Source organism: Hippopotamus amphibius, chromosome X (assembly GCF_030028045.1).
Source record: "Hippopotamus amphibius kiboko isolate mHipAmp2 chromosome X, mHipAmp2.hap2, whole genome shotgun sequence".
NCBI classification, from domain to species: domain Eukaryota; kingdom Metazoa; phylum Chordata; class Mammalia; order Artiodactyla; family Hippopotamidae; genus Hippopotamus; species Hippopotamus amphibius.
In genome coordinates, this window is record NC_080203.1 from 115,883,778 (window position 1) to 115,909,693 (window position 25,916).

The window sequence follows — 25,916 nt, forward strand, 5'->3', positions numbered from 1 at the left end:
ATACGTTTTCCCCCTGCATGTACTGCCGACTATGCAAAACAGTCTGTTTTTGTTTCTTGAGAATATTATGTGTACAGTTCTGCAAGTTTTGTCATTTGACATTTTGAATGTCTGTGTTACTGCATGTGGATTAATCTCACTCTTTTTAATGACTGCATATGTTATATACCAGAGTTTGTTCAACCAATTTCATAGTGATTAGATATGTGAGTTGTGCCCAGTTTTTGTGCTCTTACAAATAATAATGCAATGAATATCCATTATGCTGTCAATCCTCATTACAAAGCTTTTCCTTATATTGGCCTAAAATCTTTCTCTTCACTTCTACTTATTGGTCCTGAAAGCAGTTGCCAACTTTCTCTCCCGAGTCTTCTCTTGGTGAAACATTCCTCATCTGTTGGACCACTCTTCCTATGATTTGGATCCCTTTGCTGTCTTCTGGACATGATCCACTTTGTCATCTAAAGTATAGTGGTGGAATTGAACACTGTCTTAGTTGTGGTTTCACCTGAACAGGGAGGGTGTCTGTTCTTTTAATTCAGTCCATGATTTTATTAGTTCTTAAGACTGTCATATCACACTGTTGGTTCATAGTGAGGATGGAGTCAGTTAAAGCTTTATATTTGGAGTTTGTGAATCCTTGGAGCATCTGATAAAAGCTGTGGACTTCCCCACCCGCCCCCAAATGCCTTAATACAATTATTCTTGCAGTTTCAGGTGGTTCATGGGTCCCTAGTGTTTCTGTGTTCTTTATGACTAGGCTTTGTTGATTACTTTGCTGAAGTCATAGGTTCTCTCATTCTCCAGCAGCGTTGTTACGTCATCAAAAATTAAACCAGAAACGGTCAGTCTTGGCATTACTTGGTGAGTCTGTATTGCTTCCTAGTTTGTAGTGCTTTCCTACATGTGAGTGCTAACTATGTTTTAACAATCCAGGGTCAGCCTCAAGCTAACCAGTCTGTAGTTTGGAAATCTGTCTGGTTTCTAGTCCTCTCCCATTCTTCATGATTCCACACAGATTACAGAAAGCAGTTAAGCAGTCTTATCTGCGAAGCTTCCTAGGATCCCAGGACATGATTTGTGAGATCAAATGACTTGAACTCGGGGAGAATATCTAGCTGGTTTTTCTTTTTTTTTCTCAGCCATCTTGGATTTAAGTTTCTTCATAGTCATTGTGTTTGATCTTCAGATTGGAAAGAATATAACATTATTAGCCGAGAATGAAAAGATAAGAGGCTGTTTCTCTTTATCTTTGCTAATATTACATTAACCACCTCATCCAGGGGGGAATTCACTTTTTCCTCTACTTTTTTTTTTAAACTTAAACTTCTAAAATGCCATTTATTCACTATCTGGCACTTTGTAAAGTCACAATTCATTCTTAGGCTTTAGCTTTGTTCACAATATTCTTACAGCTCCATTTCACTCTTTATAATACTTGTTTTATGTGCTTGATTTTTTACCATCTGTTGTAAGTGGTTTTTTAACATCTGAATTCCAGAAAGCTCTCTGTGCAGCACATCAGATTTTTTAGATACTTTCCCCCTTCCTTCCCCTCATCAGTATGTTTTGTAATTATGCAGTCAGCATTATGTTTTTTGAGAGCCTCCAAGCCTTCTTGAGCTTCTTTACACAGTTTCTGATCTTGGAATTGATCCTAATTTTCCTTTGAAAATCTTGAAATCTGCCTGTCCAATATGGGCAGCGTTCCCCATCCTTTCTTTCTTGATCTTCAAACAACACGGCTGCTTCCTCTAAAGCTTCCTCCTACTTGCATGTCACCAGTCATGCTTTTCTGGTGAGGATTAGGTACAGAGTAACAGTTTTTCTCATTTCTCCTCTACTTTCTGGAAGACTGAATTTTTACAAACAAAAAGCACATCATCAGATGCATTGATGTAAATTGAGTGACACTTCCACAGATGTCCCCTGGTCAGTAATAATAGCTAATAAGAGCTGTAATTTTTTCCACACTGCCACGTGACAGGCACCATCTAAGTCCTTTCCATGTAGGATTATCTTGCCTGTTTCCTACGTTAGGGTTATGAGGTGTAGGTGCTATTGTTGTCCCAATAATACAGTTGAGGAAATGGGCTTAAGGATGTTGAGTCAGTTGCCCAAAATCACACAGCTTGTGAGTGGCAAAGTCAGGTATTTCCTAAATCGAATTCTTAATCACCATACTAGGCTGCTTGATGCGGTACTTAATTACTATGCTGATTCTATTACTTCAAAACCTGTGTAACCATCAGACTACTGGCTGTGCACAGTACGCACTTAAATATTTAATTTGTTAGCCTAATGACCCCGCTAAGAGGAAAGATAGTAAATTGTTATTCTTTTAAAGAGAACTTTTATTTATTATTTTTTGGCTGTGCTGGGTCTTTGTTGCTGCACGTGGGCTTTCTCTAGTTGCGACGAGTGGGGACTACTCTTCATTGTGGTGCGCGGGCTTCTCACTGTGGTGGCTTCTCTTGTGGAGCACAGGCTCTAGGCTTGCAGGCTTCAGTAGTTGTAGCACGCGGGCTCAGTAGTTGTGGTGCATGGGCTTAGTTGTTCCATGCCATGTGGGATCTTCCCCTACCAGGGATTGAACCTGTGTCCCCTGCATTGGCGGGCGGATTCTTAACCATGGCGCTACCAGGGAAGTCCCAGGATAATTGTTCTTAATACAAAGAATCAATCATATGGATCATAATGATTGGACATGCAACCTAATTCTTCCTAGCAAAATAACTGAAAGAAATCACAGCAAATAGTAATGATAAACAATTTCAATAAAGAGAAAAATTATAAAATCTGTTGGTTTTATCTCTACAACACCCAAATAGTAACCATCCAAATCCTAGCCCTCTTATCTCACCCTTGTCATTATGATGCAGGCTGTTTCTGCTTAGTTTCAATCTTCCTACCTCTTTCACAAAATACCCCTTGAATGTTTTGGATCAGTTTGATATGTTCTGTATCTAAAGTTCTATAGCACTCACAGATGTGCTATACAGCTTCATACCTGTCAATTGCCTCATTTACTTAAAACTGATAGATGTGTATTTGTTTTCATTTCCCCAAATATATTCTAAGTTCTTTGAGGAAATGGACCACATGTTATACTTTTTTTTTTTAATATCCCCACAGTAGTTAGCAATAAAACTTAAAAGTGCTTGATAGGATCTTAGCAATCATTATAATTAGGTAGTTCCAACTCCAAAAATAAAAAGGAAAAAGTTTGACCTTTTCTTGTCAACTGAATTATTACTGTAGGAGTTGATGATAGCCGACCAAGTTTTTCTGTCGAAAACCAACTGAGAATTTTGTGTGTATTAAATTTTTACTAACTCACTAACTTAATTCCCCAAATTATTCAATCATGGTTGTTCTTACAGTGTTCCTTGTGGTTAAGAAAACCAAGCCTGAGGTTTCCTCTACTGTGAAACCTCTACTTGTCCTTGTATAGCCACCACTTGTAGCCCAGGGCCTGACATATAATAGGTGATTAATACATTCTGTTAGAGGAATTTAGCTTGTGCATGGAAAGCAACTTGTTTACTTCAAAAAGATTGGGAATGTGCATAAATTAGTACAAATACAACTTACAAAAACAAATATGATAAAAAGCTTTGTAAAAAATAATGAAAGTATGTGATCTTAACAGGAAATGAGTTTTAGTAAAGTAGCTTAAAATCATAAGCTAATCATTTCAGTGGGCTTTGATATTTTGTTTGCCATTGATGTTCCTTTTTTTTGTTAAATTCTTTTACTTGTATTCTTAGGTTAAGACATCAGAATTTTACAGATACTCCCGACAACTGCGCTATGAAGTTGACCAAGCATTGAATTACTTTCAGAATGTTCACCAGCAGCCTCTGTTGGACATGAAATCAAGCCGCATCCGCTCTGCCAAACCCCAAACTACAGTATTCCGAGGCATGATTGGACATAGCATGGTTAACAGTAAAATACTTCTCTTAAAGAAACCAAGAGTCTGGTGGGAACTGGAGGGCCCACAAGTACCTCTGCGTCCAGACTGCCTTGCTATCGTCAATAACTTTGTGTTCTTGTTGGGTGGGGAAGAACTGGGCCCAGATGGCGAATTCCATGCTTCTTCCAAAGTGTTCAGGTATGATCCAAGACAAAACTCTTGGCTCCGGATGGCAGACATGTCTGTACCACGTTCAGAATTTGCAGTTGGTGTTATTGGAAAGTTTATTTACGCTGTAGCAGGCAGAACCAGAGATGAGACTTTCTATTCAACAGAGAGATATGACATCACCAATGATAAATGGGAATTTGTGGATCCTTATCCAGTTAACAAATATGGACATGAGGGGACAGTGCTCAATAACAAGTTGTTTATCACTGGTGGAATCACCTCATCTTCCACCTCCAAACAAGTGTGCGTGTTTGACCCCAGTAAAGAAGGGACCATAGAACAGCGGACCAGGAGAACTCAAGTAGTTACCAACTGTTGGGAGAATAAGAGCAAAATGAATTATGCTAGATGCTTTCACAAGATGATTTCTTACAACGGCAAGCTATATGTCTTCGGTGGTGTCTGTGTGATCTTGAGGGCCTCTTTTGAGTCTCAGGGATGCCCTTCCACAGAAGTGTACAACCCGGAGACTGATCAGTGGACCATCTTGGCATCCATGCCAATTGGTAGAAGTGGCCATGGTGTGACTGTGCTGGACAAACAAATAATGGTTCTTGGAGGCCTTTGCTACAATGGTCATTACAGCGATTCTATTCTCACTTTTGATCCAGATGAAAACAAATGGAAGGAAGATGAGTATCCGCGGATGCCCTGCAAGCTGGATGGTTTACAAGTATGCAACTTGCATTTTCCAGAATATATACTGGACGAGGTCAGACGTTGCAACTAATGACATCTTTCTCCCTTCAAAAAAGCCAAACAAAAAATTTGTTTGTGACAAAGTAGTTAATTAAAAAAACATAAAGAAAAACCTCACCAGTTTTACTATCAAAGCCATTGGTCTAATACGTAAAAATGTTTTCATTCTGTGCTAGCATCCTTTCCTTTCTTTTTAGTGGCCTCAAACTCATGCAATAAGTCAATTCTAAGCGCTAGCTCTTGAAACTACTTCCAGAAGCAGTTTAATAGAACGATTCACTTATCTGGGAAGTTGATGTTACGCTTTAAACATTTCTTTCAAATGTCAGTGTAGGAGTCATGCATCTTCTAAGAGAAGACCTGATAAGTGTCACTGGATGTAATTTCAGTTCCTATCTCTATCTGAAATCTTTTTAAACATTTATTTCAGTGTATTTCAGTCTGTTAGACTTTTTGATTTTATTATTTAAGTTTAAAACTCTTGACCTTTTTGCATGGCTTTTTGCTGAAAATGCAAAAATATAAATTTTCTACAAAATTAACTTTTTTATATTCAAAACACTATTTCTAAGCTGCCTTCTCTTATCTGCATTGTGTTAGTGAAAGCATATCCATACTTGCTTACATCTTATAAATATATAAGGCACATCCCCTTTTATGCGTGGTTAGGATTCTATATTTTTAAGCTAGTGCACTTGCACACACGGTTTGCCATACTTGTTGTATTTTAGATGTAACGTCTTTTCATGTATTAACATTTTTAGAAAGTTAAAATAACTGGAGTCCTTGTTTGGTATCAGAGTAGCCTATCTTCAGTCCATACTGATTCAGTAATATTCAAACTCCTTATATTCCTGAAACATGTATGGTTCTATGAAAACTAACATTTTATGTTTTATTTTCAAAAGTAAACATTAGTGTTCCTTATCGATGTATGTCTTCTTTTTGAAAATGTTTTTCTTTGCAGTCTGTTTAATGTTACCCTGTTTTTAGTGAGAATCGGAGTGGTATATGACAAGCCCTGGCCCTGCAGCGTGCAAGCACTTTTAAAGAGAATTTAGGTAATACCAGACTCCTAAATAAAGGCCCCTTAAAAGTAAGTGCAACTCCCGTTCTTTGCATTCAATAAGGCTGCTGCATCTGTTATTGAATGGAAAGTAGCAACTTGTGGAAAATTTGAACTCAGTTTTGACTTTGAGGTAAGGAATAGAATTATAATCTTAACTGGTCATACCTACTTGTTTATTTAGTACAAAATATTTCGTGGCACTGGGGATGTAAGCTCTCAGCTTTTGTTTTATTTACTGAAAGCTACTAGCATGAAGGATAGTAACCTCAAAGTTCAGAATGGATCAAGAATAACTGTTTAAAAGCATTTATAATAAGTGTTTTAGGATTAGCCGCACCTTTCAACTCTTTAAACTCGAAGGAAAAACATATAGTTGTCAAAATTAAGCAAGAATAACCAGGGAGTGGATCATTCAGATTGATGCCATTTTCTCCTGTGTAGACTCTATATGTGATACAGACTAGATCTACCCTGGCAAAACTTGCCAGATCTTAGGATATTGGTGCAATATTGCAATGCCTTCTATATGGCTGTTGTATAAATTTTCTAGTTTCACTTTTTTTTTTTTTTTTTTTTTTTGCTGCTGCCACCACTGAACGTAAAATGGAAGAGTGAAGTCATGGAAATGTGAAGACTTGTTTCATTTTTGCAATTAAAGTACACAACTATGAAAAAAATCAGATTTTAAAACTCCACAACTGGAGGCATCTGAGTTTAAGAAACAGTCAGGTACATAAGTAGTTTTTTAAAAAGCAAAACATTGGGATTGGTTTTAGAAATCAAGTTAATATTCTTTTGTATATGAGACTTAAATTTTTATTAAGTGGTCCTGTCATTTACTTTCAGTTTCTAAAAACGAAATTCTATATCCTATTTCCCATGGTAATGTGGGAACATATTAAAAATCATCTTAAAAATCATTTTTAGTCATTTTCCTTTTGAAAACTAGGGATTAGGTTAGCCATTTAATTCTTTTTCTAATGTATTAGTTGGTTTAGTGGTTTATATGTGTGCTGTCTTGCTTTAAAGAAAATAACGTCTTCATTATTTTCCTCATTGCTGTCTTGCTGGGAAAGACCGAGACAGGGTACCCCCATCAGGCTATTACACGCCAGTGGTGGTTCTCGTTAATTGCTTAGATATGACTTCGTAGCCCTAGTTAGGGTAAGATCTGGGCAAACAATTGAATATTCTTGGTCTTCATTGTAAAAACACAAGGCCAAGATCAAAGTTCTTGTTTTGAAAAATTTGTGAAATCTTAACTTGAACTAACTCTGGGTTCAGCTTCACACGTAAGTCATGTCTGACCTGATGTTAGCTGTAATCATTTTTGAGCTTTAAGAATAGTTGTTATTGCTTGGGTTCTGAATGTATGAGAAAACTCTTCTGTTTATATGTAGTGCTAATTTAGGTTATTTTAAATCCATGATTACCTTACATTCCCTTTTAAAATTATGGTTTGATTGCTGAAAGAGATTTATTTTTGTCATACTAAACTATGGAAAATTTTTTTCATAGAATTTTTTTCAAGTTTATTTTTTGTGTGCTTCATTTGGAACCATTTTTGTTTATATACATTATATGTGCTCAAAATAGTTTTTTAAAAATTCAGTAAGAGATTTAAAACTAAGGTGCAACCGTTGTGATCTTCGTGTATTAATTTTCACTTTACATTTTAAATGCCAGACTTTACAAAAATAGCTGACCTTTATTAATTGCATCTTAATTAGAAACGTTTGTTCTCTTCCATGTCTTTGACCTTCTAAGTTTTTATTTTAATCTGCTTAAAGAAAATCCTTGCACTACAACCTTTTCATAAAATTCAAGATTCTCACATTGAAGGTTTTGTATTGGAAGAAATGCTACTGGTTTTTAAAAAGCAAAGCTTAATAGAATTATTAGCTTTTCTTGAGACAGCTTTCTCTGTGTCCTCATTACTCTGTGTGAGTGTTGCTATAATTTGTGAAATATTGACTGAGCCCTTCACTTATCTTTTCTAAAGCAGCACCTTTGGACACCTCATTCTGGGAAGCCTGCTCAACTCATAGTAAAGGAGACACACATTTGTGTGGGGAGAAGTGGTAAAAATGGAGAGTTTTGTCTTAATTACATGAAACTAAGCTTTAAAATATTTTATAACAAATTATTTGAGCTGCATTATCTAAACATGTCAGACGTTCAGTGGGACTATTTTTATATATGTATATGTGGTTGTAGGTCATAACATTTCAGTTTATAATATAAATTGTTATTTCAGTTTATAAGCTATCTCTCAGAAAAGACTAGCTCTTTTGAGAATATGTAATTTAAAGTTTTAGACTAAAGTAAAACACAACATAGATAATAGCGTAAATTAGATATCAACGAGGGCTATATGGCAGTAAAACTGCTAGTGCCATTTTTCCTGTTTGCCTATTACACATTTTTTATTTTTTTTGTACTCTGAACATTTTTAGGGATCATACGTTCTATCAGATTAGAGGTGGTTTGGGAATAAATATCTTCTAAAAAGAGATTTATCTTGAAAATGAAAGTCCGGAAAATTTAGTTTATTAAGAGTTTATAAAGTCAGATATTCAATAGACATAGACCAGAATAGGTAAACTCATGAAAGCCGTATCCTTTCAGTATACCAGTATAACTTCAATATTACACAAGTAACATTGAGAGAATGCCATCAGCTTTGTTTGTTCCCCTTTAATATTCTTGGATTTTCTTTTTACATCTTTGGGAACAACTACATTAAAAACCTGATTAATCAGTATATCAGTAAGGACAAGGTATTTGCTTTCTGAAGGAATGTTCCAGTGAGGTGATTGGAGAGGTTATTTTCTACCTAACTTGTATATGCCCTATATCTCTTGGGCATACTTTGTCTATAGAAAAAATATTTTGACCTTTAGGTACATTTTGGGCCAGTAGTCAAGTAATCCTAGGGCCAATTTAAAAATCTTAGAATAATTTAAGGTTTGCCTTTTATACCTGTTTTGAAAGCCTTCACATTTTTGTCAGGTAATTTTTCCCAAGCCGTGAATATAATCTATTCAAAACATGTTTATGCTATCCATTCTGTTTTTAAATTGAAAAAAATGTTAAAAGTGTTTATGAAGAAAAGTTTAAATAAAATATTTTTAATCTTTAAAATATACTTCATCTCTTATTATTTACTATCTTGATATAACCTATCACTTTCAAAGTCACTCTTGACTTGATTAACAATATACGTTTTGTTTTCCTTCAACGTGCCAAGGAAGTGCCACAAAAATGTAACTTCTACCGATGCTTTCAGCCACAGATTGAAATGAGAGCATTTGAGTGAAATTATTTACACTTACATGCAATGGAAATTTTATAATGAAGCCAAGTAATTAAAGAGTTTTGTAGAATGGAAATAGAGAACTGAGAAAAAGCATTTATAAGCCCTCAAGCCTTAGTTTGGTGATTTTTAGAGTTCCTTTAGCATTTTTGATTCATTGTTCTTAAAGGCATTTCTGAAATTAGGGAATCCGGCAGAAATTAATCTTCTACAACACAAGCACTTGGATATATTTAGGCACGTGTGTGCCTTCTTTAAAATGGACTCCTGAGAAACCTCGGCAGGATTCCCTGGCTCCTGGCCTCAAGCCACCTTTCCAGCCTCTTTCTATCACTTCCCGCACTCCATTCTGTTGTGATCTTTGTTCATTTCCAGCTTCAAATCACTTGCCTTCTTTCCCCTTCCCTGCTTGCAAAGTCCACTTATTTTGCAAAGCCCAACTCAAATGCTCTCTTCTCCTCCTGAAACCTGTGTCATCTCTTCTGTTGTATTAATTGCCTCTTCTATACTCAACACATTTATAGCTCTTACTTCATTTTGCATACTAGTTGAATATAATTCCTTCCACAATTAGATCATAGTCTCCTTGGATGAAGGGACCCTCTTTTATTCCTCTTTATACCCTCATATCTAGCATGATACTTTTTGTACATAATAGGCACTGAGCTAAATGTTTATTCCTATGAGTTACAGAAAGATGCTGTAGGCATTCGGAAGAGGGAGATAATATAGTTCCCCAGGGTTTTTGTCTCTGCTTTTTTCTCTGTCTACGCCCTCCCTGTCCAGTTTCACCCACATCTCTGGCTTCACCTACTACTTTTATTCTGACACCTGTTAAATCTGTATTTCTCAACCCAGAGTTCCAGCCATCTCCTGAACACCTCTCACATATTTTATCAGAATCTCAAACTGAACAAGTGCAACCTTAATACATGATTGTCTCCTCCCCCCAGACCTGCCCCTTGTCCTGTATTCCATGTATGATTATGTGGCTCTACCATTGCCTGGGATTGTTCAAGTCAGAAACCCGGAAATTGTCTACCATTGCCTCTCTCCTGCTTCACCCCAACATCTTAGTTCATCCACTATCACTTTAAACTCTCAACTGCCCTCAGCTCACTATCTATACTGGCCTCCTGGAGCTTTTTCTCTGGTCTTCTACCTCCATAATCCATTTTCTACACTGCTTCCAGAGTGAACTTTCAAAAGGTAAATCTGATCCTGAGATTTCAGCAGCCTTTAATAATGCCCCTTCACCATAATAATAAGATCCAAACTCCCTAGCATGCCCTTTGTACCTGCTCAGTCTCTCTTGTGCACTCTTCTCTAACTATTCAAGGTACTGGGAGTTCCCTGAATATGCCATGTTCTCTCCAGCCTCTGCCTTCACACATACTCTTTCCCTCTTCTTTTCCTGGTAAACGCTTTCTTGGCCTTCAAGAAACAGCCTGGGCATCATGGCCTTTGTCATCTTTTTTAAATGTCCCCTTGGTCTTACCATAGCATTTTGTGGATACATAGATCCCACCTCCTCTGACACTTGATTGTAACTGTCTTCTTTACCCTAACTTTAACTGTACTCATTGAGGACAGATACTGTCTTTTTATCTTTATTTTCTAAGAGTCTGACTTAATGTCTGGCACATGATAAGTCCTCTTTAATAAAAATAGAACCCGGAAACTTGGAAGGTCACCAATGAAATACTGCTGGTGAGGAGGGGCAGCTGTATTAGAGAGCTTGATTATCTGCCAAAATTGACCTCCCTGAGGAATTCCCCTCCATTCAGTTTCCACTACCACTGCTCCTGTGTCTAAAAGGTTGCTGCATACAGGTATCACAGTTGTCATTAGATACTTCCTCCCTTAATATCCAGTATTTCTGACCCGGTTGAAAATTTCAAATAAAACAAGACCAAAGGGTGTTTTGCAGATCATTAATCCCCTGAAATGCTCAGGGGGGTGGGGAGGGGGTGTAGTGTTCAGTGGTCATGATAATCTTAGGAAACACTACATATCATTTCTCTTTCTTAGAGAATCTCAAACATTAGCATATTAAAGGCTCTGAGAAGTCCTGATGTTAATTCATTCTGATTTCGTTTAGCTAGGTGTAAATCAAAACTTGACCACTAAGCTCTTTTTTTAATGGACTATATATGATCCGTGAATGCTCTTGAAAAAGCCTGGCTAAGGAGTAACTGAAAGAAAACAAGCACAGAGGGCCACTGATTCAAGGCACTCTGGTCTACAAAGTAGGACTTACTCCTGCAGCTCCAGTTAGCTTCCAGGCTTGAAGTCAACATCTTGCCAAGGTAACATTACCCTGGGGATTTCACATCCCAGGGAAGATCCCACCTTCTCCCCCCAGGAGTAAAATAAGTTTGTATAATTAATTTGTACAACTTGTATGATTTAAGGAGCAGGACTTCCAGAATGGCCAAGTAAGGAGCTCAGCAAATTGTCTCCCTAAAAAGGAATGATAAAAGTGAACTTGTCAAAAAAATTGTAAAGACTCTGGAAATTGACCAAAGGCATACAACAACTTGAGAAACATTTATTCAAGAAAAGGTACTGAACCTAAATAGGAACTAGTGGGCGTCTAATGTTTTAGCCTGGGGCTACTCCAATCCCAACTCCCTGTCCCTCAGCTCTATGGCATGGAAATTCTACCAGGGCCATCAGAGGGGTCTGCCTTTCTTTGGAGTGGAGTGTGGAGAATCCCATGTGTCAGTGTGGCCGACACTGCAGCTAGCCTGAGGTCTCCATAGTGATTGGGTTTAGCAATAGACTGGTGGACGGACCAGGAGATCTTGGGAATGAGATAGCTACTTTAACCTTGGTGGTCTAGGAAGCTGTGCTCATGGACAAGGCTGTGTATATCTAAGGCAGACCTGAGGGCCCTAGCAAGCTACTTGTCCCTGGCTGGATGTGAGGCCTTGCAAACACAGAAAATGAAAGCTGTAATAGACTTGGAAACTGCCCAAACTTTGAATGCATTCCCCAGGCCACACACAGATTGCTCAGCAAAGGGCAGAAGCCTTACTGGCTTAAGGTGTTTAAGTGTAACGTCTGACCAGTCATTGGCTGAGCACAAAGCTGAGCTGACTCGGGTGATCCCTGGGAATCCAAATTTAAAAATAAAAACAGGAATTAAAAAAACAAAACAAAACTGAGCTGAGACATCAGTGGCTATACATGGGTGGGGGCGGGGGGTGAGGACTAGCTTCCACAGAATTCCTCCAGGCAAGTCACTAAACAAACACAGGACAAACCAAACCGAAAACAACAGCAAAACAACCACACAGAATCCAGAGTTGCTACAATATATTATCTAAAATGTTTCTAATGAAAAATTGTGAGACATGCAAAGAAACAGGAAATTGACCCATATCCAGGAAAATAAGGAGTCAATAGAAAGCTGTCTCAGGGATCAGAGTGTTGTGGAGATGAGTGAGATTAGTTTTGTATCCTGTATTTCACATAAAATTTTGTTAGAAACAATTTCACGAATCATTAAAATTTCTTTGAAAATATTTGTAGTGATTGTTCAGTGTTCCATACTATGGCTATATCATAATTTATCTAACCATGTCCCTATTGTTACTATACTACATTTAAAATTTTTCCTTCATTTGATATGTTCCATACTTAAGATTGTTTCCTTAATGTAGTTTTGTAAGATGGAATAAAAAAATGAACTAAAGTCCCTGACAAATATTGCTAGGTTAAGCTCCAGGAAAGCTGTACAGTATTAAACTCACATCAGCAGTGAATATGAGTTTGTCTATTACCACACCCTGTACTTAGAAATAAATTAGCAATTTAATAGGTGAGAATTGTATTTTAGTTACTATTTCTTTTATTATAGTGAGTGTTGAGTAATTTTTTTCAGTAATTTTTCACATGTCTATTTGCCATATAATGTTCTATGAATTCCTGTTCATGTCATTTATGCATTTTTCAATGGTATTTTGGTGTTTTATTATGGATTTTGAAGGATTCTTCATCAACTATGCTTTGTCACGCTTGAGTATAGTATTTCAAATGACTAGGTATCTTTAATTATTGGTGACTATTAAAAATCATATAGTCAAATTTCATTAAATGTGGAAAGCAAATAAAACAATTTAGAGAAAACAAAGGGATGGAAAGTATACTGATGGAACAAAATGTTTAAGAATCAAGTATACTTGAGAGATAGGAGAAGCTGATAAAAAATATTGAGAAAACTACGGTATACATTACAGATTCAAAAGAAACCCTATTCGAAAGTTAAACAGCACTCTCCTTAGATCTGGGGTATGAGAATTTTCTTTGTAGGGTTCCATCTTCTGTAATGGAAACATACATTCAGACTTTTATTGAATACCTGCTACATGGATGCTAGTGGGAGTGAAAGAAAAGATCTCAGTCTACTGAGGAAACATAAACACCTAAAAGTCACTTAAGACAAGAAAAGGTGCTAAGTAGAGGGAAAAACAGGGTGCTGTGGGAGCTCAGAAAGTTATAGTTACTATTGATGAGAATCAGTAAAAGATTCATGGAGGAAGTGGCATTTCTACTTGGTCATGGAGATTAAGTTGGATTTCTCTAGGTGGAGAATATGAAAAAGGGTTTTTAAGAAAGGATATGCAAAAAAGCACAGGAGGTCACACAGGAGGTCACACAAGACATGATCCAGGTATGCACCCAGATCCAATCTATCAGTTTTCTATTCAAGTGGATTCTTTTTTTTTTTTTAGAACTTTTATTGAGATACAGTTAACATACAATAAACTGCATATATTTAGAGTGTACAATTTGGTATCCTAATCTCCCAGTTTATTCAAGTGGATTCTAGTACTGGTAGAAACAATCAACATAGAACAGCACCTAGTAAAACTTAAGATGAAAAAATGACTCATTTTTATTTAAGGACTCATTTATTTTAACTCATTAAAAATTTTTTATCGCTGGGAATTAAAAACAAACCACCAACCATGGAAAATTTAGACTCTGTAAAAATAATCAACACAATAAAACTGACAATGGCAAAAATGTTATACAATTATATTTGTAATCTTAGGTTGGGCTCCCTGGAAGCTGATTCCATCTGAGACTAGAATGAGAGTACAAGTTATCTAAGAGGTCATTCCAGGAAGCATCAGTAGGGAGATGGGAAATAAGACAGGGATGGGGATGAGCCAGTAAAGGGTATGTGATCAAGCAGTTTTTCACTGGGGGTGATTGGGGTTCGATCCCACCCCCCTTCCCTGGGGTACTGGGAAAAGCCGTGTAGAACATTATCTGAGTCATCTCTCCAGAGGACAAGGAAGCTGGGGTATTTATCCTCCAAATGCCATCTGTCACTGGCTTAGAGTTGCTCCCAGGCACATTAACTCCCCAGCACTTCTGGCCTGGCGTGTCCGGCTGAGAGAAAGCCCTCAGGTGGGAAACTGAAGGTATACTGAAGGGTGAGTACTAAGGGAGTATGGGGAGGGCCACTACTACTATCTGCTACATTTTTTACTGACTTAAAACTATCAGAAGAATCACGTCTTAACAAAATTTAGGGCCACAAAATTTGCATCTCGGGAAATTGGTAGACATAATTGCCATAAAAGTAAACTCACTTGTAGGAGGTTAAAGCTAAATTTTTTTTCTGGTTTTTTTTTTTTAATTTATTTATTTATTGGCCGTGTTGGGTCTTCCTTGCTGCACGCGGGCTTTCTGTAGTGGCGGTGAGCAGGGATTATTCTTCATTTCAGTGCACAGGCTTCTCATTGCAGTGGCTTCTCTTGCTGCAGACCACGGGCTCTAGGTGCGCAGGCTCAGTAGTTGTGGCACATGGGCTTAGTTACTCTGAGGCATGTGGGATCTTCCTGGACCAGGGATCGAACCTGTGTCCCCTACATTGGCAGGCAGATTCTTAACCACTGTGCCACCAGGGAAGTCCCCCTAAAATTTTTTTATTGGGACAAATTTTAAAAGAAGTCTCCATGGTGACATTTTTATGAACAAGAATTTTCCAGATGCAAATAATTTAAGTAAAATAAAAGCAAATAAAAAATTTAAATATATACTAGAAACATTTTACCTGCATTATACAGAAAAATGATATCAAGGAATTAAATTGAGTTTGCTCAGGAAAATATGTTCTTCATTAAATTTCATCAATGTTGGCATGATCCTGATTAGAATGTTTACACTCACAAACATGGAGTCACAGTGTCCTCGGGCTCAAAACAAGAGGAGGATCGAAACATCCTGTTCTTGAATTGCTGGAGGCCAAAAAATGAAGAGGATTTGTGCCAGGGGAAATTGCATGGGTAAATGCAGAGTGGAAAAGCATATGGAATGCTTTGGGAATGATGAATTCCTCACTGACAGAGCTATGGGAGCAGATGTTAAGCAAAAAAAAAAAATCATATTCATGAATATTCTGTGGATCTGCAGAGTTCTTTGTTGAAAGAGGATAAGAGAAAAATTGGATATTATAGTCCTCCAGTGAAACTCCTCACAACTTTTCACTAATATCCCATGACCTTACAGAAAAGAATAAAAACCCATTAAAATAATGAAAGATTGACAGACAACATAATATAAGATTGTGAGCAGCCTTGAAAATAATTTGAAGGCAAATGGAGTTAGACTGAGAAAAATAGATCCATACTACACATTATGGAATACTCAGGCTTCCCTTCATGAAAGAGAGCAAGTGGAGAGAGATTTTTTTTTAAGGTATATTGTTCTCACTCCACCAACTGTGTCCTGACTCAGAGATTCAGGCCTTTACTAGCCGGAGAACTGGGCATTCAATTCTCTTGATTCCAAGGAGCTACACTGTAAGGGAGGCAGTTTTGTTCCTGAGTTTTGCCCCTTGCCTTGAAACCCCTCACCTCCATCAGCACCCTCTGACCCCTCTGGCCCCTCCTGCTCCCATCCCCACGCCTCAGTCTACCCAACAGTCTTTTTACCTTTTTACATTGAAATAGAACAAGCCCAGTAATCAACCAGTCAGGAAGTAAGGGCCAAGTGGCCGTGGTATAAACATGTCCTCCCCCATTACTCAGTGTAGGTGACCACAGACATAGGAAGAACTGAAATGTGGGCTGGAAGCTATGCTCATCAACTCCCCTGCTTTCCAGCTGCACATATGTCAAGGGGATGGAACCACTACCCAAATGGATAGAAGGTGAGACTAAAGGCAACCCACAAATTCTGTTGACACTGAGTCTGGAAGGGTCTTCCCTTATTTGTGTATGAATTAAGTGAAAAAACAAGTTCGGGTTTACAAACAAAGACTATGGGATAAACGAAGTAGTTGGAAGACTCAGAGAAAGGAAATATTTGTGGAAAATTATTTGCTTTCAGATCCAGAAGAAAAAAGTCACACTACTTGGCGTCTTCAAAAGATTGCAAATAATCATAACCTCCATGCGTGAGGAGCAAAAGGTCACAGGTAGATGAAGAGCAAAAGTTGAAAAGTGGGGCTTCCCTGGTAATGCAATGGTTAAGAATCCACCTGCCAATGCAGGGGACATGGGTTCGATCCCTGAGCCAGGAAGATCCCACATGCCGCAAAAGGAGTAACTAAGCCTGTGTGCCACAACTACTGACACTGTGCTCTAGAGCCCGAGAGCCACAACTATTGAGCCCACGTGCCACAACTACTGAAGCCCTTGTGCCTAGAGCCCATGCTCTGCAACAAGAGAAGCCACCGCAATGAGAAGCCCACGCACCACAACAAAGAGTAGCCCCCACTCACCGCAACTAGAGAAAGCCTGTGAGCAGCAATGAAGACCCAATGCAGCCAATAAATAAATAAATAAATAAATAAATAAATTTATATATAAAGAAAAAGTTGAAAAGGTATTTGGCTCAAAGCCTGTAAGAAAATTCCAAAGGCAACAGGAGGATTAAAATCCATATAAGGTCAGTAAAGAATAGAAAGGATGTGGTAGAAAATTTACCCACTGATGTGAAAGACATCTTTGAGATGCTCTCCCAGAGTGTGGAAGAAAATGACAAGGAGATTCGGTTCTTCACATGCTTCATGAACATCTACTATGTGCCAGTCACTGTGCTAGGTGCTAGGATGTAAAGGCTTTCATATTCTCTATCCTCAGAGTACATACGAGAAGCAGCCTTTAAACCCTTAAACACAATATCTAATTGCAAATTTTGATGGCTGCCACACCTGGCACTATAAAGGTTGCTTGGGAGAAGCCAGTTCTGATTGGGTGGTTAGGAAAGGTCTCTCCAAAGAAGGAATATATAGCTGGAAATATAGAGGATGAATAAGAGAAGATCAAAACAGAGAGAGTGGCAGGGGTGTGTAACTGCAACAAAAAAGCATGTGGGGCAGCAGAAAGACTGAAAGAAGAGTGAGGAGAGGAAGGTGGGGAATGTGGTGCAAGATGTGATGGGAGAGGTACTAGGGCCAGATCACACAAGGCTACCTAAGGCTGGGTAAGAAGTTTGTATTTTATTCTAAGGGAAATGGGAAGTCATTGAAGGGTTCTAAGTAGGTGGTGATGTGAGTTATATTTTAAAGGGTCGTCTGGTCCCCAAATAGCGGTAAGGATGCAGTTGGGAATCTCACTGAGGGATCGGTGAAAAGTGATGATGACTTGGATAACGGTGATGGCTGACACTGCAGAGAAGCGAATGGTTAGGACATGCTGGAAGTTACAAGTGGCAGAACTTGGTGATGGGTTGGGTATAGGAGGTGCTGGAGAGGGGACCATCTTGAGTATAGGTCATATAATGATGCCATAAATTACAATGGGAAAGATGGGTAGAAGAGCGATTTGCGGAGGCAATAGCAGGAGTGCAGGTTCAGTCCCATCAGGTCTCAAATGCTTGTGAGGTGTTCACGGGTGAAGAGGTCAAAAAAGTCCCTAGATATAAATCTAGATGAAGTTTAGAAGATAGGTCAGAGCTGGAGAGATACATTGGACAGTCATCCACTATTACAGACAGTACTTGCTTATTTTGCTTTTACATACTTTTTCCTGATGGAAATATGCAAAGATACACAAAGGTAGACAAAACTGTACACTGAATTTCTATATACCCATTGTAGTACACGTAATATTTTGTCATGAGAATGGAAGTATCCTAAAGAGAGAGAGAAAGATCCCAATTCCAACTCATCTGGAAAATGGGAATATTTGAACCTACCTGGTGGAGTTACGAGAATAAAATGAGATTCACCATGTCAACAGTGTGCAGTAACAAATGTTAGCCATTAATATTTTGTTATTGTTGGGTAGGCAATATTGATCCAGTACTGGAGAAAGAAAATATATCAAGGTTAGTGGGTGGAAACAAATTAGTTGTTTCTAAACTCCAAGAAAAGTATTCAAATCACTGAGCTCTTATGGAGAGAAGAATGAAATAGAAGCTGCTGACACAACTATGGCACATTTCGGAATTGTCAAAAAGGTGAGGCGAGCCAAGGACAGATCAGGAATCTGACCTAGCAAAATTAAAGTTTCAATGAAGTGTGAATTGTGCATATAAGATTCCTAGTCCCTGGCAATAGAGCCCCCACTATTTTTTAAAATATTTATTTATTTATTTATTTGGCTGTGCTGGGTCTTAGTTTCGGCATATGGGATCTTTCTTGAGGCAGGCGGGATCTTTCTTGAGGCAGGCAGGATCTTTTCGTTGCGGCATGTGGGATCTAGTTCCCTGACCAGGGATTGAACCTGGGCCCCCTGCATTGTGAGCACAGAGTCTTAGCCACTGGACCACCAGCGAAGTCCCTGGAGCCCCCATTTTATGATAATAACATTACATTAAGGGAAAATTCACATGAAGATGAAGAAAGCAGTAAAGAGAACATGACAAGATCTGGTCTGGTGAGGAGTTTGAGAAGGCTTCTGCTGTAAAGAATGACATCGTGAGTAGACCCCCCCCCCCCAAAAAAAGGATTATGAATAAAAGGGTTAGGGACTTCCCTGGTGGTGCAGTAGTTAAGAATCTGCCTGCAGGGGACACGGGTTCGATCCCTGGGCCGGGAAGATCCCACATGCCATGGAGCAACTAAGCCCATGAGCCACAACTACTGAGACCATGTACCACAACTGCTGAAGCCTGAGCGCCTACAGCCCGTGCTACACAAGAAGACAAGCCACCGCAATGAGAAGCCTGCTCATCGCAACAAAGAGTAGCCCCCGCTCACCCAACTAGAGAAAAGCCCGCACCCAGCAATGAAGACCCAATGCAGCCAAGAAATACATCAATAAGTAAATAATTTTTTTAAAAAAAGGGTTAATGGGGCCTCTGCTCTGGAGCAGAGCTTCTCAGACATTAATGGGCACACAAATCGCCTGGGGATGTTGTGAGAAACGCTCCTTGTGACACAGTGGGTCTAGGATGCAGCCTGAGATCCTGCATTTCCTACGAGCACCCAGGCCAGGCCTGCACAGCTGGGGTCTGTGGGACCCTGCAGAGCTGCCGCTCCTCCCCCTGCCTTTGCCTCAAGACTATCACTGAGAAGGCACCTGGCAGCACTGCTGCTGGAAAGACAGCGGCCCTGGCCGGGGAAACGGCCGAAGCCCATTCCCTGGGCAGCTCTCCGGATAGAGGGGCTGGCTTGTGGCAGCCAGGGGCTTCGTCCTCCCGGGCCTTCTGTGGCCCAGGAGGGTTGGGGGTAGACCAAGGAAGGAGTCAACCGCTATTGGGATTGACACTGTCACCCACGTCCACGTCCCCAGGAACTCATCAGGCAGAGGTGGAGGAGAGAATGATGAGAGAGATGACAGATATGGAGAGCAGAGAGGGAGCACCAGCACCCAGTACTCGCTGTTCCAAGCTGAGACACCAAAAGAAACATCTTTGAGAAAAAGCTCTTCCTAAGCTTGGGGAAGATCTCTTTCTGCAGATTGAAAGTGAAGAGGAAAGTTAGAAACTTACACTCAGCTAAAAATAACTCCATGCTTGTTTTGCTTTTGTGAAATATGCTTGCTGCATGGAGAAAAACAAAAAACCAGGATGATCTAACAATTCAATGTAACTTTAAGATGTTTTGCTACAAAATGCAATGTTCTGCACCTGCTCTTGTAAGTTTCTGTTTGGAAACTTCCATGCTCTGTAAACATGTGCACCATAAAAGTAAAGTTCACCCTAAGTTCGGGGCCCAGAACTTTGGAGCATTAGCTCCCCTAGTGCCACTGGCTTAATAAACCTGAGTTCTCCAACGCTCTGAGTGTGGTGCTTGGTTTCTCGATGGACGGATTTCTGCAACATTTCTGGAGGCCCCCGCGAGATTCCAACCACGCCGGCCCCTTGAGCCGCCGGACCGGTGGCTAGGCCCAGTCGGAGAGAAGGAGCTCCGAGACGAATGAGGAGGCGCGCCACCTGATGGTATTCTGGGTTCTCTCTCGGACCGGTGCTCTGACTCTCCAGACGGCCGGCCCCGACCGGACTCATTGGAGGGATGGACAAACTCAACAGGAACGGCCACAGAATCAGGTAAGGCCCAGGGGCACAGAATCCAGTCAGGTCCCATCTCTGGATGGAAGAGGAGCTTGATCACCTCCAAAGGTCTTCAGTAAGAAGACCACCAGTTAGGGACCTTCCCAGAGGAGGAAGGCACCCACCAGTGAGGGACCTTCCCAGAAGGGGGGGGACACCCCCCAGATAGGGACCTTCCCAGAGCAGGGAGGCACTGTGATAAACTCTGGTGTGAATGTGTATGTGAATGAGCACCCTGGTTTGTCCTGGTTCCAGGGCAATTGTGTGGCTCCACGGCCTTCGTGGCTACGGAGTCCGAGTGGGCCCTAACCTGCGGTTCCGTGGTGACCTCATAAGGCTCAGGGTGGTGTGTGTCTCTGGGGGACCCAGTCCCTCCCTGTGAGTCAGATTCAAGTCGGGACTCTATACCACCTGCTGAAGCTAAGAGGCACCTAAGTTCCCCATGGGGACGCGGCCAGGCGGGCACCTGAATGGTCTCCTCTTCTGAGGGGGCACCTACCCTTGTTTGTTTTTGTGACACTGACACAGGGCAGGATAGACGGGGGGAGACAATTGATTACTGATTTGATTTAGCAGTTGTGTATGTCCTAGTGGCCCTTTTGCCCTAGGGCCCTCCACCAAGATTATTTTCTTAAAATTTTACGGCTCACTCTCCCCTTCCGTCAGCTGACTCTTTGAGCCGACTTACTGAGAAATTAGGTTATCCCCAAAAGACTTGCCCCGTTTGCCAGACAGATCTGTACCTCCCTCCCTCTTGGTCCCCTGGACCACTCCGTGCAGAGGAGCACACTCTGACGTGTTCTTGTATACTTTGGGATTCACATTACAAGGCTGCTTTCCTGTCACCTTTCCTTCATAATCCCCTGATTCCCCAAGGGTTTCAGGCTCTTCACTTAGGCGAAGAGTATGCATACTTGCTCCTTCTGCCTGCTCAGTGCCCACAAGAGGATCAATCACCCCAGACCCCCTCTGGAGCCCCACCTGAAGTTGTTCCTCCGCAAACCCCATTACAAGAGACCGCCTCCGTAACAGCCCTGTCTCCCTGAGACATGTAACGATCAGGGCCATCTTCAAGGAGGCACGTACTCGTGCTGTCAGGGAACACTGGGCTTTCTAGGAGCAGTGACATCAGCACTACCCGGGTTACAAGGCCCTAGGACAAGGCCCTTCCCGTGAGCGCCCCTCTCCTCCCTGGTCAGAGAGGTAGATTACACTTGTCAACATGGGGGGAGGTTCCTCTAAGCTGACTGTTTTGGATTGTGTGATGAAAAACTTTAAGAAAGGTTTTTCCGGAGACTATGGGGTTAAGATGACCCCGGGAAAGCTCCGCACCCTGTGCAAGTTAGAATGGCCCACCTTCAGGGTGGGATGGCCCGTGGAGGGTACTCTAGACCTTCCTATGGTTAGAGGTGTGTACCAAGTGGTGACAGGGACCCCCGGGCACCCAGACCAGTTTCCATACGTAGATTCCCAGTTGCAAATCACCGTTCAGCTGCCTCCTTGGGTTCAGTTCTGTGCAAGTAGGCAGGGACAGAACAGGATCCTCGGGGCCCAATCGACTCCGAGGACAAGCAAAGAAAAGCCAGCAAAGGGTATCCACCAAGCAGACCCCGAAGAAGAGCCCTCGTGCCTGTGCCCTATATGCCAGCTTCTCCACCAGTTCCCGTTCAGCCTCCTCACCCTTTACCAGACAGCCCTCCGCCATCTGTGTCTCCACTGCCTCCAAATGCAGAGTGCCCTCCAAGCCCACGGCGACTTTGCTCGGCCAACCAACCAGTTCAAAAGCCCGCAGCCCTACAGATGCCCTTGCGAGAGGCCCGAGGCCCACCCCAGGTCAATGAGGACAGCTCCGTCCAGCCAGGACGCCTGGTCCTTTATTATTAGCCCTTCAGCACCACCGACATTCTCAACTGGAAACACCACACCCCATCCTATTCGGAGAAGCCACAAGCAATGATTGACCTCCTTGAGTCCATTTTTTACACCCACATGACCAGTGCGCCTATTGCAAAGAGACCGGACACTGGAAGAATGAATGTCCCCAGCGTAGAGGGACAACTGAAGGGTCAAAGAAGTTCAGTCAACCCAGCAGAGGAAGGTACCAGCCTGAGCCAGCCGCCCAAGACCTTATCGGCCTGGCCGGAGTAGAATCGGGATAGGGAGGACCGGGCTCCCTGATCCTGGGCCCCCGGGAGCCTATGGTCGCAATGAAAGTAGGGGGCCAATCAATGACTTTTATGGTGGATACTGGAGCTGAACACTCTGTGGTAACCACACCTGTGGCTCCCCTCACAGGTCGAACAGCAACTGTCATTGGGGCCACAGGGGACAGGACTGCCCGCTCATTCTGCAAGGCCCGCTCATGTCAGCTAGGGGGCCACCTAGTGACTCATGAATTCCTGTACCTACCAGAGTGCCCCATTCCTTTGCTGGGCAGAGACTTGCTGACAAAGCTTGGGGCACAGATCACCTTTGTCCCCAGGAAGCCCACAAGCCTCACCCTGGGGAGCCAACCAGCTCTGATAATGGCTGTGACCGTGCCCAGGGAAGATAAATGGCGTCTCTATTCTTCAGAAAGAGAACAAACAAATCCAACTAGCCTGCTAGGAGAGTTCCCTGCTGTCTGGGCAGAAAAGGGGCCCCCAGATTTGGCCAAAACCCATGCACCCATCGTGGTGGACCTGAGGCCAGGGGCCACTCCTGTCAGGCAGAAGCAATATCCAGTACCGCGAGAGGCACGTCTGGGAATTCGGGACCACATCCAATGGCCTGCGTGATGCCGGAATTCTGATCGAGTGTCAGTCTCCCTGGAACACTCCACTCCTAGCCGTCAAGAAGCCTGGAAGGAACGACTATCGCCCCGTCCAGGACCTCCGTGCCGTCAACGACGCAGTGATCACTATCCATCCAGTGGTCCCGAACCCTTACACCCTCCTGAGCCTCTTACCCGTCCAAGCGAGCTGGTTCACCTACCTGGATCTCAAGGATGCCTTGTTTTGCCTCTGGCTATCACCAGCCAGCCAGCCCTTGTTTGCCTTTGAATGGGAAGACCCACACACTGGGAGAAAGACACAGCTGACTTGGACCCGACTGCCACAAGGCTTCAAAAACTCGCCTACCTTGTTTGTTGAAGCACTGGCTGCGGATCTTGCTGCCTTCCCCAGAGAAGCCTTGAACGGCACCCTACTCCAGTACGTAGATGACCTGTTGCTAGCCAGTCCCACCCAAGAGGACTGCTGGAAAGACACCAAAGCCCTATTGACCCTACTCTCCACCAAGGGGTACAAGGTGTCATGGAAAAAGGCTCAGATCTGCAGACAGGAGGTCACGTACCTTGGGTTTGTCATCTCGAGAGGGTATTGGGCGCGCGGACATGAAAGGAAGCAAACTATCTGTTCAGTACCTCGGCCAAGCACCAAGAAAGAGGTCCGTGACTTCCTCGGGGCTGCCGGATTCTGCCGGATCTGGATACCAGGTTTCTCTGAAACTGCCAAGCCGTTGTACGAGGCCACGGGCAGGGTCTGGTAAGGACCCCCTGGAGTGGGGGCCTAAACAAGAAAAAGCCTTCAAGGAGATAAAGAGACTCTTAACCAGTGTTCCAGCATTAGGGCTGCCAAATGTGACATGGGACTTTCACCTCTTCGTGCATGAGAAACATCATACTGCACTGGGGGTCCTCACACAGGCAGTTGGGCCATGGCAGCGCCCGGTCCCATATCTGTCCAAACGACTGGATCCTGTGGCCATGGGATGGCCACCATGTCTCCGGGCGTTAGCTGCTACAGTGGTCCTGGTCAGAGAAGCAGACAAGCTTACACTGGGACAGAATATAAATGTAAAAGTCCCCCATGCTGTCACCACGCTGATGAACAGCCAGGGACAAAAATGGCTGACCAACACCAGAATGACTCTCTACCCCAGGACTGCTCTGCGAAAACCCACGGGTCCGCCTGGAGACTGTGGACGCCGAATCCTGCCACCTGCTTACCTACGGAGGCGGGGACCCCCGACCACGACGGTGAAGAGGTCTTAGGTGAGATCTACTCGAGCAGGCCAGACCTGACGGACACTCCCCTCCAGAACCCAGGACTGGAACTGTTCACTGACGGGAGCAGTTTCATCCAGGAAGGACAAGGCAAAGCAGGCTATGCAGTAACAACACCAGATGAGATAATAAAGGCGGAGGCCTTGCCACAGGGGTGGTGGGCACAACGGGCTGAGCTGTGGGCACTCATCCAGGCTCCGAGGCATGCCGAAGGGAAGCGGGTCTACATCTACACAGATTCAAGGTATGCCTTTGCTACTCTGCATGTTCATGGAGCCATCTATAAAGAAAGGGGACTACTAACAGCAGGGGGAAAAGGGATCAAAAACAGAGAAGAAATCCGTCAGCTGTTAGAGGTAATTTGGAAGCCTTCCCAGGTGGCAGTCATCCATTGCAAAGGCCACCAGAAAGGGACGGATCCAGTCAGCAAAGGAAATTGGTTGGCTGACCAGGCAGCCAGGAGGTGGCAACCCAACCGAGTCCCACATTGGGCCCAGAGCCGATCTCTAAGGTCCTCTTGGCACCAGAATCGCCCCCGTCCCCGAGGTATACCAAAGAAGAAGATCAATGGGCTTTAGGTGAGGGAGGAACGAAAGGAAAAGAGGACTGGTGGAAGCTTCCAGACCAAAGACTCTTTGTCCCCAGTGCTATAGCAGTTCAGCTGGTGACGCAACACCATGAGACAACTCAGTTAGGGAAAACTGCACTAGAAAGTCTACTGAGCCGCTACTATTTCGTTCCTAAGCTCCCAACCCTGTGTGCCCAGATCAGTGCTAGGTGCGTGACTTGTGCACAAAACAATGCCAGCCAAAGACCAAGATCCAACCCAGGGGTGCAGACGGTTGGGACATTGCCCTTTGAAGATTTAGAAGTGGACTTTACTGAAGTCAAGCCTTACTTACGAGGCTGTAAGTATTTGCTTGTGATAGTCTGCACCTACTCGGGATGGGCTGAGGCCTGCCCCACGCACACTGAATGGGCACGAGAGGTGGCCAAGGCCCTACTAAGAGACATAATCCCCAGATATGGGCTACCTCTCTCCATAGGGTCTGACAATGGGCCAGCCTTTGTGTCTGAGATAGTTCAGATTTTGTCCAAGACACTGGGAGTCAAGTGGAAGCGCCACACCGCTTACAGACCACAAAGCTCAGGGAAAGTTGAGCGCATGAATCGG

General features: G+C 42.4%; 1 protein-coding gene and 1 non-coding gene across 5 annotated transcripts in view; one reads left to right on the forward strand and one right to left on the reverse strand.

Moving 5' to 3' along the window:
- Positions 1-9,014, forward strand: part of KLHL15 (kelch like family member 15) — a 34,518-nt gene extending 25,504 nt beyond the window's left edge. For all 4 annotated transcript variants that reach the window (XM_057718914.1, XM_057718913.1, XM_057718915.1 and 1 more), the window contains one exon: positions 3,771-9,014. In XM_057718914.1, the coding sequence (XP_057574897.1) occupies positions 3,771-4,880 (1,110 nt within the window). In that variant the 3' untranslated portion in view covers positions 4,881-9,014. The remainder of the gene's footprint in view (positions 1-3,770) is intronic.
- Positions 9,015-18,905: 9,891 nt separating this feature from the next.
- TRNAV-CAC (transfer RNA valine (anticodon CAC)) lies at positions 18,906-18,978 on the reverse strand. Its single transcript has one exon. It is a non-coding gene; the product is annotated as a tRNA-Val (tRNA).
- Between the last annotated feature and the right edge of the window lie 6,938 nt (positions 18,979-25,916).